Source organism: Hoplias malabaricus, chromosome 4, assembly GCF_029633855.1.
Source record: "Hoplias malabaricus isolate fHopMal1 chromosome 4, fHopMal1.hap1, whole genome shotgun sequence".
NCBI lineage: Eukaryota > Metazoa > Chordata > Actinopteri > Characiformes > Erythrinidae > Hoplias > Hoplias malabaricus.
Window position 1 is genome coordinate 17,860,790 of NC_089803.1, and position 16,618 is coordinate 17,877,407.

At 39.1% G+C, this 16,618-nt stretch overlaps 1 protein-coding gene and 1 pseudogene across 3 annotated transcripts in view; both read left to right on the forward strand.

Annotated features, from left to right (window-relative positions):
* The window catches only part of LOC136693690 (zinc finger protein 658B-like), a 32,780-nt gene extending 18,652 nt beyond the window's left edge, over positions 1-14,128 (forward strand). The window contains exons 1-4 of one of the 3 annotated variants that reach the window (XR_010802089.1): positions 3,293-3,424; positions 5,299-5,432; positions 9,764-9,896; positions 12,823-14,128. Coding sequence is in view for 1 of the 3 variants with exons in the window: in XM_066666813.1 (XP_066522910.1) it covers positions 5,408-6,550 (1,143 nt within the window). In the remaining 2 variants the exon portion in view is untranslated. Of the gene's footprint in view, positions 1-3,292; positions 3,425-5,298; positions 6,705-9,763; positions 9,897-10,748; positions 10,760-11,342; positions 11,464-12,822 lie in introns of those variants that run through there. The other 2 variants (XR_010802090.1, XM_066666813.1) reach the window with 2 other exon arrangements.
* A 783-nt stretch (positions 14,129-14,911) lies between these two features.
* The window catches only part of LOC136693696 (zinc finger protein 585A-like), a 35,299-nt pseudogene continuing 33,592 nt past the window's right edge, over positions 14,912-16,618 (forward strand).

A 16,618-nucleotide genomic window follows, 5' to 3' on the forward strand; every position in this document is an offset into this window, starting at 1 on the left:
AAAACAGTTTTCCACCAACACTGTATATGGTGGTGGTGGGGAGTTGTTGACCTCGACTGGGGACATCATTAGGCAGTGGAAGGAATACTTCGAGGATCTTCTCAATCCTACCAGCACGTCTTCCACAGAGGAAGTCGAGTTTGGAGATCCTGGGGAGGGCTCGTCTATTACTGAGGCTGAGTGGTAGTAGGAAAACTCCTTGGCGGTAGGGCCCCGGGGGTGGATGTCCCCTCAAGGCTCTGGATGTCGTGGGGCTGTCCTGGCTGACATGTCTTTGCAACATCGTGTGGACATCGGGGGCAATGCCTCTGGACTGGCGGATCGGAGGGTGTGTTCAAACTATAGGTGGGTTCACACTCCTCAGCCTCCTCGGTAAGGGGTACTGGAGAACAGAGTCCTGATAATTGAACCTCAGATCCAGGAGGAACAATGCGGATTCCGCTCCGGTCGTGGAACACAGGACCAGCTCTTTACCCTCACTAGGTTCCTGGAGGGTGTGTAGGATTTTGCTCGAACAGTCTACATGTGTTTTGTGAATCAGGAGAAGGCGTTCGACCGTGTCCCTCGGGATATCCTGTAGGGGGTGCTCTGGGATTATGGGGTACTGAACTCTTTGCCACAAGCCATCCAGTCCCTGTATAGACAGAGCAGGAGTCTGGTTCGTATGGCTGGCAGTAAGTCCGACTGGTTTCCAGTCGGCGTTGGATTTTGTCAGTGCTGCTCGTCATCGGTTCAGTTCATAATTTTTATGGACAAAATTTCTCAGCGTAGCCAAGTGGCGGAAGGTGTCCGGTTTGGTGTTTTCAGGATTCCATGTCTGCTTTTTGTGGATGATGTGGTCTTGTTGGATTCATCGAGCCGGGACCTCTAGCTGTTGCTGGGTCAGTTTGCAGCCGAGTGTGAAGTGGTAGGGATCAGCACCTCCAAATCTGAGTCCATGGTACTCAGTTGGAAAAGTGTGAAGTGCTCTCTCCAGGCCCGGATGCCTCCTGGACGCCTCCTGGTGAGGTGTTCCGTGCATGTCAAACGGGGAGGCCCCGGGGCAGACCAAGAACACGCTGGAAAGACTAAATGTCTCGACTGGCCTGGGAACACCTCAGTATAACCCCAGAGGAGCTGGAAGCAGTGGCTGGGGAGAGGGAGGTCTTGGTTTCTTTACTCGGACTGCTTCCCCCGCAACTCTGACTCGTATAAGCTGTGGAAAATGGATGGATGGATGGATGATTGAAATATGAATTTATGAATTTGATTTTTTAAAAATCTTTAAAATTCAAATATTTATGTAAGTTATTTAGCTCTGTATTAGCTCTTCACGAATGCTGCTGAAACTCATTGCATCTCTGATGGTCCTTCTCTCTATTGGAGTTTATTTACACTGCATATTTTAGTTTACTGTTTCTTTGCTCATTAACCATTTAGTTAATTTGTAATTTCTTATTAACCTATGACCTTTTAAATTAAGGATATTGCTTTGTTCATTATGTTTTTAATTTTGTAGTAAGTAAACCTTTAGTGACAATTGCAGTAAAACAATTACTTGGGTTATATTATATGTTTTCTCAGTGTATATTCTAAAGACAAAATAAACATAAATGTTTGATATGAAGCATGAGCATGGGGTTATTTACTGGTCAAAATTGTCTTCATTAGAACAGCTGCAGCTTAAACAGTGTGGTTACTTAGCAACAACCTTCAGCAGACCAATAGAGTGGTCATGAAAAAAAAAAACCTTGCTGTTATTTTACAATTAAAAACAAATCTCACCCAGTTACATTGTGTGGATTGAACTAACTGTTGTATAAATGCAACGTAACTATGTATTAAATTTCTGTGGTCCATTGTACTCCGACTTTAGAAAGTAAAGACATATGAAATGACTGAATTGTGAATACATTTTTCCTAGCTTTTGGGTTTTCAGGCGATAGAAAGATTCTGGAATACATTGTGGGCAAAATTATTTGTACCAATCCCTTAACCACTGAATTTAATTGTTGTCCCATCGCCATAAGCACCTAGCCATGGAGTCTCCATGCACACATTTGTGAAAAAATTGGTTGTGTGAAGGGTGCTATAACTGACATGATGTAAGTACATGTCACACTAGAGCACCAGCATATCAGAAGAAATGTAAATGCTTCTGTTCAGCCATGCCTACTCCCTCCAGTCAAGCCAACAAGCATAAGTGAGCTCACAATATTCATGACCCAACCGCCCGATGGCCCCATGGTTGAAATAGCGTTGCTAAAGTGCCCTCTAGAGTGGCAAACATGAGATAGTGTCCTCCTTCTTCCAGTCACTATTTCAGACCAGAAAGTCTCCCTTTACTATTAAGGTATATGTAGGAGAATTATGTAGCAACTTATGCCTAGATGGATGCTCCTCTCTGGGCTCTCATAAATTGATACTGGATTGTTGAAAGGAGCCAAGAGGCTGCATCCTTCACAACTCTGAACTCTGAGAACACCACCGTGGGATCTTCTACTGGTCCTGAAATCCCATTGTGGCCCTTCCACTGAACCAGCAAAGAGTACCACACTAAATTAAATAAATTTACTGGGTGGCACAGAAGGTAGTGTTGCAGTCACACAGCTCCAGGGACCTAGAGGTTGTGGGTTCAATTCCCGCTCCGGGTGACTGTCTGTGAGGAGTTGGTGTGTTCTCCCTGTGTCGGCGTGGGTTTCCTCCGGGTGCTCCAGTTTTTTACTCCCACAGTCCAAAAACACACGTTGGTATGTGGATTGGTGACTCCAAAGTGTCCGTAGGTTTGAGTGAATGTGTGAGTGTGTGTGTCTGTGTTGCCCTGTGAAGGACTGGCGCCCCCTCCAGGGTGTATTCCTGCCTTGCGCCCAATGAATCCAGGTAGGCTCTGGACCCTCCGCGACCCTGAATTGGATAAGGGTTACAGATAATGAATGAATGAAAGAGTTTAGTGGTCACAAATGCAGTGATGAAACGCTTTAACTGCCTGCCATGATTGGTCTAATGCTGTCATGCCCACAGGAGCTGAGCCTACGAACATCCGACTGTGAACCTTAGTAAGTTTTCCTCCACAGATCCAGCATCTTAAGTTGAAATATGTGGTCATACAAAAGATTTTTAGTTGTGTTGTAAATTATTAGACAGATTAGATTAGATTTTTAGACTAGGCATTCAGTCTAGACTCGTTTGTTCTGAGAAGCATTTGTTACATAAAGACACTTCAAAAAATGTTTTTATTAATCTATATAGATCTTAGCTGCGGGTAGAAAACCTGAGAATAGTCAGTCACCAAACTAGGTCTAGATCTATCCACTGTCTCTCTTCCCACTCCTGGACGCTGGAGGGCGCAGGTGTAAAGTCCTGCAGATCTAGAGCTCCTGGTCTCAACCTGTGTCTCTCGGACTGTTTTTTGTTGGAGAGAGAATCAGGACGTGTTTTACTGAAGGTAAGGAGCTGTGTGAGACTGTTTCACTCTGTTTACACTGTGTTTGTAACTCACTGTCACAGAAAGGGGACTGTGTGGAGTCTTTGTTCTCACTGAGATCAGGAGGATAATGTTAGCTCTAGCTGTGACTCTCAGTTGTTTTATGACTGTAATCGTCTTATGTCTTGTTTCACATGGCACAGATATTCCTGAACGAAAGAATACAAGGCGTTTCTAACAGAAGATATAAGACGATAATTCATACATAGATAAAAGTCAGTGCCTGAATTCCAAAAAACAGGATGAGGCTCTTCACACCATCTACATTAAGTTTTCCACTTGCGTTTCTCCGTTGCGGTTTACGGTAGAACGCATCAGTTACGAAGCTGTTGTTGTGGTGCTGTTCGGAAACCCTGAGAGCGAGGAGATGGTGGACCACTGTTGACCCACTGAGGGCACGGTTGGAGGTCCACTAGTGTTTTACACAGCGTTTTCTGGGCGGACCACTGCTGATTAAACAGATTATTAAACAAAATACCACATTTTAGCACTTTTCCATTCACAGTCCAATTTACATTTTCCCCCTTCATTAGGTTCTTATTTGTTATTCTATATAAATAAGATTAGTAAATAATTTTAACCCAGCACAGTGTCAGCATTTTCCCCAGTAAACAAGGAACGTCCCTGGACGTTCAAAATAGGTCTAAAAGTAGTCTGTCCGTCAAGGACATATTTTAAACGTCAATGGACGTCCAAAATCCATCTTAATAAGTTAGTTAAGTGGTGACCAACGTCAGTGGACGTCCAAAATGCGTTTTATACAAGTAATTTATTTCGGGACCAATTAATAACGTCAGTGGACGTCCAAAATACGTCTAATAGTCGTCTTTTCAATGTCTGTGTGTGGACGTCTTTTCAACTTTCATTTTCAACTTTAAGAGAACGTTGATTAGACGTCATTACGTTATTTCAACGTTGAATCAACGGCTAAACGTTTACTGGGTTATGATTATTTTATATCAGGCTTATACTCATTATTATATCCCTCATAGTTGTTGGTAATATTTGTATTAGTGTGTTTTCCAGAATAAAAGTCTCTGTGAATGTAAAATCTGTTTGAGGAGATTATAAATGAGTTATATCCTGTACAGGACAGTAATCTGAGTGGTCCGATGGTGGACCAGCAGTGGTCTAGAGTCAGTGGTGTGACAGCCTTTTTATGACAGTGGACGATATACGCTCGCTGTCTGGGAGGTTGAAGCTATTTACCAGGGGGACCTCCATCCGTTAGAGTGCTTGCCTGAAGATCCACCCGCTTTATACAATGTGTTCCCAAAAAAAGTGATTTATCATTAAATAATAGCTAAACGCTTTTTAAGTAATAATAAATCTGATCATGATATTTGACTTTAATCTAGCGAAAATATATAATGCGATGATTCAAATACATATTTTCTCCAGCGGAAGAGGTCAAATGTGGTGATATACGTCACATCTGGTAAAGTCGTGTATCGTCTAGAATCCAGAGGTAACTGTGGGAAATACAACTTAGTCAGTTGTAATTTTTTTTAATGTGGGAAAATTGGTTCACTCAAATGCAGCATTAAAAAAAACACCTTGTCAAAATAATCAAATTTCCAAACAGTGCCAAATTCTGTAAAAATATGTTCTGGTTTCGTGTTAATAAACTGAAAATCAGTTACCAGAAATCTACAGTGCAGTCTTGAAAACATGTCTTTTGGAACAGTATAAAATGTACATGCCATTTTTTTCGGCATTTAGGAACTGTGCTGAATGTATCGTAAAACTGCTACTAAAATTTGCAATTTGATCTACCTTTGCCACTTTGTCATTCTTACTGAATATGACATTGGATTTTGCCTGTGTTCTTCCAGATTTGAAAGAAAGTTTTTTGCAAGGATTCTCCTGCTCATAGTGTCCAAGACAGTGCTACTGGACTTTCACCAATACGTCAAGAAACATCACCAACAGGAATATTTCATAATGTTGAAACCAGAAGAAATTAAATGTGAGGATACAGTGTTCATAAACTCAATTCCTCAGGAAACATCCTCAACTTCTCCACACATTTATACATTTTTCATTCAAAACAGAAGTATAGAGAAAAGGACAAATTATGACTTCACAGATTGTGAGAAGATGTTTAATCCAGACAGTTCTCTGAAACAAAATCAGGGAATTCACACAGGAGAGAAATTATTTTACTGTTCAGATTGTGGAAATAGTTTTAACTTGAAGAGCAAACTCAAAAGCCACCAGCGCATTCACACAAGGAAGAAAATGCATCAGTGCTCAGAATGTGGAAATAGTTTTAGTAGTCCGAGTAGTCTGCAGACACACCAGCGCATTCACACAGGAGAAAAACCGTATCAGTGCTCAGACTGTGGGAAGGGTTTTAATAGACTGAGTAGTTTGCACATACACCAGCGCATTCACACAGGAGAGAAACCGTATCAGTGCTCAGACTGTGGAAAGACTTTTAATGAAATGAGTAATTTCCAAGCACACAAGCGCATTCACACTGGAGAGAAGCGGTATCAGTGCTCAGAGTGTGGGAAGAGTTTTGGTAGACTGAGTATTCTCCAGACACACCAGCGCATTCACACAGGAGAGAAACCGTATCCGTGCTCAGAGTGTGGGAAGAGTTTTAGGAGACTGAGTAATCTCCAAACACACCAGCGCATTCACACAGGAGAGAAACCGTATCAGTGTGCAGACTGTGGGAAGAGTTTTAATGTAATGGGGAATCTCCAAACACACCAGCGCATTCACACAAGACAGAAACTTTATCATTGCTCAGAGTGTAGGAAGAGTTTTACCGAAATGATGAATCTGCAAAAACACCAGCGGATACACACAGGAGAGAAACCACATCAGTGCTCAGAGTGTGGGAAAAGATTTAATGAAATGAGGACTCTCCAAAGACACCAGCGCATTCACACAGGAGAGAAACCACATCAGTGCTCGGAGTGTGGGAAGAAGTTTATTCAACGGAGTCATCTCCAAAGACACCAGCGCATTCACACCAGAGAGAAGCCACATCATTGCTCAGAGTGTGGGACAAGTTTTATTAGACAGAGGGATCTGATAAAGCATCAGTGCATTTACCCAGAACAGAATCAATAACGCTGCACCGAGTATGGGAGTGTCTTAAGAGATATTTGGAGTAAATCTGTGTAAATGCATTAAATAAATAGGAAAGTGAAATAGTAAAGACTTGCCAGGTTTGCTTAATATTAACTGATAAAAAAAACCATTGAGTTAAGAGATTTATAAACAATTATACAGCTCTTAATTGTTATATCATGGCACATAAACAAAAACTGTTTTTGTCTACTATCACCTGTTTGATTTGGTATTATTTTGGGTGGTGGATCATTCTCAGCGCTGCTGTGACTCTGATGTGGTAGTGTGTAAGTGTGTTTTGCTCATACATGTAGATCAGACACAGCAGTGCTGCTGGAATTTTTCAACACTGTCCAGTCTATTAGACATCCCTATCTTGTGAGTCCACCTTGTCAATGTAAAGGCAGAAACAGTAGCTCATCTGTTATTACACTTCTTAAGTTGGTAATCATGATTCCCCCCAATCACTGGGCAAAGGATGCTGTTTTCTGGATATGTTGGTTAGTGGGCTATTCTCATATGGAGGTCAAAATATGACAAGTATAAATGTAGATAAGTGGAAATATTGAAATAAATAGTTGTAAAAATAATAATTAAAAAAAAAGCTATTTAGGCACATTTTCAGGACAAAATATTAATTTACTTACATATTTTTTATTTATATCAGTATCCTTTTTCCATCCATTTTCTCAGTCTAGGAGTGACACTAAGCGGTTTTTTTTTTATTTTTTTTTTAAACACACTGTACACTAGCAGATTGTGAATTACCCATAATCCACAGCGTTGTTCCATATAAAACCCACATGAGGTAATGTCTGAAATCATGCACTACACTCCTGAATTCAGTTACCCGTAATAGTGTATTATGTAATAAATAATAAAGGGAATAGTGAATATGGAGCCATTTTGGACGCGGGCTGTTTTCAAAACTGCCAAAATCATTATCGCACTATTTTGGGGTCATGCCATTTCGTAGTAGTGTCTGAAAACATAAAGGACAATTTTCAGTGCACTCAAACAAACTGACAATGCACCACAATTGGTGATGTACCCATGTACGTTAGCAGATAACAGACTACCCATAATCCCGTGCATTTTTTGTTAAAAATTAACAAAGTCGTTCACGAAGCTCCTGAATTTAATAAATATATTGAGTAACATAGGGAATGGTGAATTGGGAGCTGTTTGGGACATGAGGTAACAGTTCAAATGTACAGAATAATGGGCAAACATTTTTTTAGTTAACATAATTTAAAATGCAAATCACTATATAAATGAATTTATGGCAGGGACATAAAGTTTCATTTCTAAAAGAGATTTGCACTAGCTGCCATCTTACAACGCAGTTGAAGCATCATCCATTTGCAGCGCTGTAGATTCAACTCCTGCGTCTATGATACTGTCGGTTAGTGATTCCTTGACTTCTCTGTATTCTATATAATACGTTAGAGACTCACCGTGACCCTGAAATAGGTAAGTGGAAAAGATGATGATGATTAAAGAGACATATTGTTACTGTCAAAATAAAAACATGTATCTCCCAAAATGCTAATTTACAGAAGAACAAAACTGTTTCCATAAAAGAGTGTAAAAAGGTTTTATTACTTTTTTTTTTTTTTTTTTTTTGCAATTTTTATTCATCATGAAATTTTCACACGGTGTGAAAGACGACTGCTGTGTTCAAATAAATTAAAAGTCGACAAAACTCAAGGTACATTTTTTTTTAATTGGACAGTGACAATATATTGTAGGGGTCATCAAATAACTTACTGTCTCTTAATTTAGAGCTAAGAAAGTCCTGTATGGTGTAAAGCAGGGGGTTTGTGTGAGTTGTGCCACTTATCTGTATAATACCACAGTTTGTAATGATTGTTGCAAGTGTTTTTTTAATGATAATTCTATTTCCTTCCATACAGACAAGTTTTTCCCCTTTAAACACACAGTTCCACCTTAAAAGGCTCTTATCTTTCTCATGTAAATGACCATGTATCGAGCTCAGGTTGTTTGATGCAAATTAATTGCGGACAGTCCGTTGTAATCCGCGTTTGTCCAATTCAGATTGTGATTGACCGCCAATGGCAGCTCTTCAGTGGCTGATGTAAAAAAAATAATAATAACAGTCCTCCCAAGAACCCGCCCCATTTTTAGTCTCCGGTCTGCAGCCTACAGCGCCCCTCACATCGGTTCCTCCCACTTCAGGGCTTTTCATCCAGAGAGAGAAGCTAACGAGCTGAATTTAGAGAACATTATTCTTTAAAACATAGCTACCTATGTTCTGTAAACAGTGGCTCTGCTCTGAACATGCTTCCTCTCTCTCACTGCGCTGCTCTTCTGTGAGGGTTTCTTGGGGTTAAAGATGAGGAAAACACTATTCTGATGGTGTGTGGTGAAGGTAGGACGAACATTTGACAGACTACATGTGCTTTGTTGTTGATTTTTGAGGGGGGACTATTTTGAAATGGTCTATTTTTGGTGATCTGGTGAATGTAGAAAGGAAACGCGTATCCGGAACATCTTTCTACACCCTGTAAGGATTAGGGGGAAGGTTTCAGGGAGCACAGCTAACACAGAAACATGTACATAACCAGCCAGGAACAAGCAAAAGCGCTCTCTAGTATACAACATTGGACAGGCTTGGCATAGGCTCCACATGCTAAGATAATAACTGAGGCTAAAAATAAAGAAAGCTAATGTTAATCTAATACGTGGACTAGTGGCAAGACTGATAAAATGGTTACTAAAATATGCCATGGTCCTTCTATGGTTGTATGATGGTATTTTATGGTAAACAACAACTGGTATGAAGTTACACCACATAAAATGGCACAAAGTGTATTATTATTGTACTTTAAATATAATATGGTGTTTGACACTGCAGCATAACAATACACAGTGGTATTACATTACTTTTGATAGTATATGTTGGTTTTACCATTTTGCATTAAATAACCACAGGGTGTTTGAATTTTGTTTGCCATTTCTCAAATAGAAAAGTTGGAAAGTTCCAATCATTCCGTACCGGAGAAAAGCAGAAAGCAGTAGAGTGTTAGCCTGTAAAAGATGATCACACTGAGTATTAAGTGTGTCAGGATCAGAATCATTTATTCATTTCGCTCAGTACACATTTGGATTTGTTTCTTTCTGTTGTTTTGGTTCTGTTTCACTTTTGCTCACCCCTCACCTTTTTTTTTTTTTTTTATGTGTTTATTTCAGTCTGAACACACAAATAAAAAGAGAAATAGAGCAGTACCCACTTCAGTTCCAGTGCTGATAGATGCTGGATGCACCCAGAAGTTTTACTGCAGCACTTTAAAGGAGCTCTCTTTCCAAACTGAAAAGTTAAAGAGTAAGTAAACCCCTAATTATATTATTTGTGTTATACACTGAGACACAGGAGTGATGGTGTATTTTGTTGGTGATAGTGTGTTTTACCACAACTTTGCACAACATTTATGAAACGATTTTTATCACTCAAATGGTGGTTTCCTCGTTCCAAGGCCATGAAAACTCAGCTGAATTTATGACCAAGGCCAAATTCATGAACACATAGTGAGGTTTTTAACTTCTATTTCCTCAAAAGTGGGTGGGACAATTTTGGTTGTAGGTACCAGCTTCAAGTGCCTGGTTATGGGTAGAGGAACATGATCTCCTTGGCTCTGAAAGCATCTAACTGAAAATAGTAGAAAACAAAGATATTGTATTTTTAAAAATATTTAAATTTGATGCCAAAACATTTTTCAAACAAATCTGGGACTGGGACATGTTTACTATGTGTTACCTTGTGTTGCATCACTTTTGTATTAAATGGGACGACTATCAATGTGGGGAATTATCTCTCCGGTTTGTTTACTCTGCGTCTTTTTAGGTGGAACAATGCGTTTGAGAAGAAAAACCACTGTGGTTTGTATGTGGCTGAAGTTTGACTTGTCTGTAAATTAAGATCAGAAACAGCTTATATATGGTATATTAGTTTATATTACCCAACTATGGAGCAGTCACAAGAAATATCCTCATTTCTGTTCATGCTTTTTAACGTTTGGAGTTCTCCCCATTGGCTAAAAATACTCCAGATGTCTTTGCCGTGAGCAAAGCGAGAGAAAGCCTAGCATACTGTACTTTGTCTTTTAACTAATTCACAGACACTGGGGCTTTGTAAACACAGACTGGTTTCCAACATGCAAACAGCAAAAACCAGAGAGATAGAAAATGGTGAGGAAACATCATCTGAGTTTTATTCTTTTAAAAAAAAAAAAAAGTGTTTTTTTGATTACAATCGTGTAATACACCTTTAATATCACTCTGTAAACATTTGGGGAATGAGGAGACTGGTTTTAAAGTTTTCCCATATTTGAATATCCTCTGTTCAGCTGTTTCTGACTCTTACAGTATATTTCATTTCATAATGGGCCAAATGTTTACATAGTTTTTGAACTAGTTTAGCACCTCTCTTTTACTACAGGACAGTGCTGTTGTAATCCATGGAGAATGTAGTTTTGTATTGTTTTGCTAAAATAAGCCAAGGCCTTCAAGAAGAAGGACAAACCTGCTAATACTGGTTTTGGGAATAATCCCTTGTGTATAGACTTTCTCACCAGAGGGTCTAGTAATATGAGACTAGGGTAACCTAGACATGTAATTGCACCCTGGTCTGTTATGTTTTGTCTGTGTACTGGGACCGTGCTCATTATATTGTCAAACCACTACTAGAATTTGCAACCTAATGTAACACATTTGGCACTTTACAAAATGTATTGAATACAACATTGTATTTTTGCTTTAATTTCTTTTCTAGAAAAGAGAAACTCCTCTTTACAAGGAGTCTCCTGCTCATACTGTCTAAGACAGTTCTACTGCACCTTGACCAATACATCAAGAGGAATATATCACGATGTTGAAACCAGAAGAGATTAAATGTGAGGATACTGTGTGCACAAGCTCCATTTCTCATGAAACATCTTCATCTACTCCAGACACTAAAACATCTGGCAGACGGACACAGAAAAATAAAGACAAAGGGAAAACCTATGACTGCTTTGACTGTAGGAAGAGATTCATTGATGAACTTTCTTTCAAAATCCACAAGTGCATTCACACAGGAGGCAAACTATATTCCTGCTCAGAGTGTGGGAAGAGTTTTGATAGACGGAGTAATCTCCAAAGACATCAGCGCATTCACACAGGAGAAAAACCATATCAGTGCTCAGACTGTGGGAAAAAGTTCACCCAACAGACTAATCTCCAAACACACCAACGCATTCACAGTGGAGAGAAACTTTATCAGTGTTCAGACTGTGGGAAAAGATTTAACGAACTGAGTAGTCTCCAAAGGCACCAGCGCATTCACACAGGTGACAAACCGTATCTGTGCTCAGAGTGTGGGAAGAGTTTTAATAGACTGAGTAATCTTCAAACACACAAGCGCATTCACACAGGAGAGAGACCGTATCAGTGCTCAGAGTGTGGGAAGAGCTTTAATGAACTGAAGAATCTCCAAACACATAATCGCATGCACACAGGAGAGAAACCGTATCAGTGCACAGTGTGTGGGAAGAAGTTTAGTGGACCGTGGAATCTCCAAACACACCAGAGCATTCATACAGGAGAGAAACCGTATCAGTGCTTGGAGTGTGGGAAGAGTTTTAGACTACTTGCTTGTCTTCAAAAACACCAGCGCATTCACACAGGAGACAAACCGTATCAGTGTTCAGAGTGTGGGAGGAATTTTAATCAACTCAGTAATCTCCAGACACACCATTGCTTGCACACAGGAGAAAACTTGTATTCCTGTTCAGAGTGTAAGGAGAGTTTTAATAAACTGAGAAATCTTCGGTCACATCAGCTCATTCACTCTACTGAAAAACCATAAAGAGTGTGAGAAGAGTTTTATTAGACAAATCTGGCAGATCAGTGCATTCACACAGGGCAGAAACAACAACATTGCACTGTGTGTGGTAGTACCTTCAGGCATTTGGATTTAAGATGCATTTGAAAGCATGTAAAGCAATAATAAATGAGAAAGAGTGCAATAACATGAGATATTGGCACTAGTGTGGTGCGGCCGTAGGCACAAGGCCGCAGACGGGGTCCTAAAAACCAGTTACACCAGTGTCTCTCAACTCAAAGCACAACCTCTGTTGAATTATTGGGATTATACTACAGTTCGATATTGCCGTTTATTATTAGGTTTTAATATTAAGAAAAGAGTAATATTTCCAAAATGTATAATGTTTGTTTACATTGTTCGTTTTTGCCCTTTCTGCCATTGTTGCTAGGTCACGTGTATTTGGCGGAGTGATACCAGAAGAGTTTCGGTCAGAGTACCATTTATTGTGCCAGATTGTCACTCCTGGAACGTGTCTCAGCTAACCACACTGCATGGTTGTTCCTACGTGGTGTAAAGACAGCTAGGCTTTTTAATATTTTAATGACTTCATGCTTCTGTCTTTTGTGTTTTATTTGAACACTTTTTTGTTTTATTTGAATTATTATTAAACATCAATATAACTGTTAATTACTGTATTGTGGCTCAATATTCAAAGTGCTGAAGGCTTTGTAGACTACTGTGGTGGAAATGTCTTCAAAAGGATGAAAATGAATGATCTGCTATTTTAAACATATCTTCATCAATATCATGTTGATTTTGGAAGTCATTGAGCTGGAGCTTCTATTTGAACTGGTCATGAGACTATACTATAGTTTGAAAACTCAAGCCACATCTCTCTGACTGTTGAATTACTATTCCTGTGCCTATAGAATGAGGTTAAAGGCAGCTTGCACAGTCTCACTGTTAGCATATACTATGCCTGTGGAGGTAATAATTTGGGCTTCTGAGGTAGGTGGCAGGTCAGAAGAAACTGCAGAATTAGATAGGACCAATTAGGGTGTACATGGATTTGGCCGCTACTAGGGGAAACAAAATGACAACATAAGGTGGGCTATGGAACACAGAAAAATGTCATAAGTTTAAATAAATTAATTGCAGTGTGAGAGATGTCATTGTCAAACAGCCCTAGGGTTTTAGGGTCGAGCAACTTTAGGGCTTCCGTACTTGTCAGTGTGGGAACATTTTTACAAACCTGGGGAATCTCCAAGAACACCAGATCTTTCAGTGCCGCAGCCCCCAAACTTTGGAATCCTTTTTGTAACTCTGTTATCCTTCAAATCTTTGCTTAAAACTGTCCTCTTTTCTTCTTTGGATCCATCATGACCCCCCCCCCCTCCTTATTATTATTAGATATTTATTTATTTATTAGCTATGTAACGCGTGCCTGGGTTTGTGAAGGGCGCTGTATAAATTTAACTTATTATCACTGCAGTCAATGTGGGTTTGCCTTCAAATGTTTTGCTGATCAGATCATAAATGGCCACAGCAACCTTAGGGTTTAGGTGTAAGATTTTAACAACAGAAATGATGTGGCTGCAGGTAGGAAGAGTGTGGGGTGGGCCATATGTGAAGCTGTAATGGATTGGCATAGAACATTTTACATCTTATATGGTGTATGATTATTATCCCATACCAATAATTACTTATCCACATGATGTCTGTTTTAGAGCTCTTGTCTCCCCTGCCACACTAGTAAAGGCCTTTTCCATGGTTGAGGGTAAACTCCTTGTAGGCAGTCCTCTTTTTTTCCCCTTTCCCTGAAGTATTATTATTTCTGTATTATGCCCAACTGAAAAATTATTTTTATTGTGAATTGCTTTTAACTATGTTTTTTTATGGCAAGCTAGCATCAATATTTTGATTGGATATTAACCATTCTTTTTAATTATTATTTTTTTAATCCTTGAATATTGATTAGTATATATTTTGTCAGTGAATCTAAATACACATACTTTATAAAAAAAAAGCAAAAAAGTTTTATTGGCTGAATTTAGTATCTGCCCAATTCACTTGTAGTTTTTAGCAGCAGAGAGTGTTTTTCAAAGCAAAGAGAAGCTTTATCGTAAAACGCGAATAAATTTATTTTACCGTTTTAAACAAATGGAACCTGCAAAGTGTGTTTATTTACACCTGAAAATATCCGTATACATATATTGAGGTAGCCTTCTGTTAAAAACAAAACATGACGAATAATGATGTGGGACACATGCCGTGAAATGATTAAAATATTAGAGCTATCAGCACTAGCTACACAACAAGCTAAATGTTCTGCGCATGCGCAATCCAAATCGGTTAGCGACAGCGACTCCTTTGGTTTTAGGAAGTACTGCTGCTGTCGTTATGGAAGCGAGACACCCTTGGAAACAGCAGTTCAGCAAAGTCTGAGCTCCGCCTACAGCGCCCCTCACATCGGCTCCTCCCACTTCAGGGCATTTCATCCAGAGAGAGAGAGCTAACGAGCTGAATTTAGGGTAAATAACTAATTTAATCATGGCTCTGCTCTGAACATGCTTCCTCTCTCTCACTGTGCTACTCTTCTGTGAGGGTTTCTTGGGGTTAAAGATGAGGAAAACACTATTCTGATGGTGTGTGGTGAAGGTAGGACGAACATTTGACAGACTACATGTGCTTTGTTGTTGATTTTTGAGGGGGGACTATTTTGAAATGGTCTATTTATGGTGATTTGCTGAATGCAGAAGGAAACGCGTATCCGGAATTAGTGCTAACATTTTTCTACACCCTGTAATGATTAGGGAGAAGGTTTCAGGGAGCACAGTGTACAACATTGGATAGGCTCGACGTGCTAAGCTAATAACAGAGACAAAAAATAAGGAGAGATAACGCCAAGTTAACGTGGAATAATGGCAATTGTAATAAAATAGTTACTAAAATACACAATCTTTCTATGGTTGTATGATTGTTCTATGGTATTAAGCTTCATTAAAAAAAACCTCGTATTCAGTTGCCCCACATAAAAAAGGCACTACTTATATTACCATAGCACTTTAAAAAATAATATGGTATTTGACAGAATATATTGTAGTTTTACATTTCTTTTGATAGCACCCATGTTGCAGAAAGCAGTACGTTTAAGGCTGTAAAATTTAGATCACACTGATAATCAGGTGTCTCAGGATCAGAATCATTTATTAATTTTTTCCCTCAGTTCACATTTAAATTTAGTTTCATTCTGTTGTTTGGTTCTGCTTCACTGTTGCTCACCCCTCACTTGTATTCTGTCTTTTATATGTCTTTATTTTATTTCAGAAATAGAGAAAAACAGAAATAGTTGTACCTGCTTCAGCTCCAGTGCTCACTGCTACACGAGCACTTTAAAGGGGCTCTGCATCCAAACTGAAAAATTAAAGAGTAAGTAAACCCCCAATAAGTCGTAGCCGTGCCTTAATCATGTTTATCATAAGGCTAATAAGCATTTTTCAAATTATCATTGAGAGCTGGGCCTCATAAAATGCAGTGATGTGCTCATCATTTAAACTAGTTATAATTAAAATAATAGATATAAAATATAATATTTTTGAAATGTATTTGTGTTTCATTATCTTTATTATAAACAAAACTCTGTAAACACTTGGGGACCTAGGAGACCAATCGTTTTCCCATATATGAACATCTACTGGGACTATTTTCGTTGCATAATGGGCCAAATGTTTACATTTGAACTACACATGAACTAGTTTAGCACCAGTCCTTTACTACAGGACAATGCTGCTGTAATCCATGCAGAATGTGGTTTACTACTGTTTTGCTAAAATAAGCCAGACCTTCCCTGAAAATTACAAAGCATAGATGGAATCGTGATGGTCCAAACCTGTATCTATAGTTTGGCATAAATGTTGACTTATGCCATATGCACTAATGCGCCCTTAAACCATCACAGATGCTAACTTTTGAACTGTGAGCTTCTAACAAGCCGCATGGTCCTTCTCATCTTCTCATCTATAGCCCAAAGACGATGAACCCAAAAGAATCACAAATTTTATTTCTTCACACCACAGGATACTTTTCTGATTCACATCTGTCTTAAAAATATCACAGTTTTATCCAAATATATTTATGATCTGATGGTTTTCTTGTGTAAATGAGTGTCATTTCTGTGCAATGACTTTTTTAAAAACATGGTGATGTTCGGGAAAAGCTCTATTTAATAATGATATAATATAATG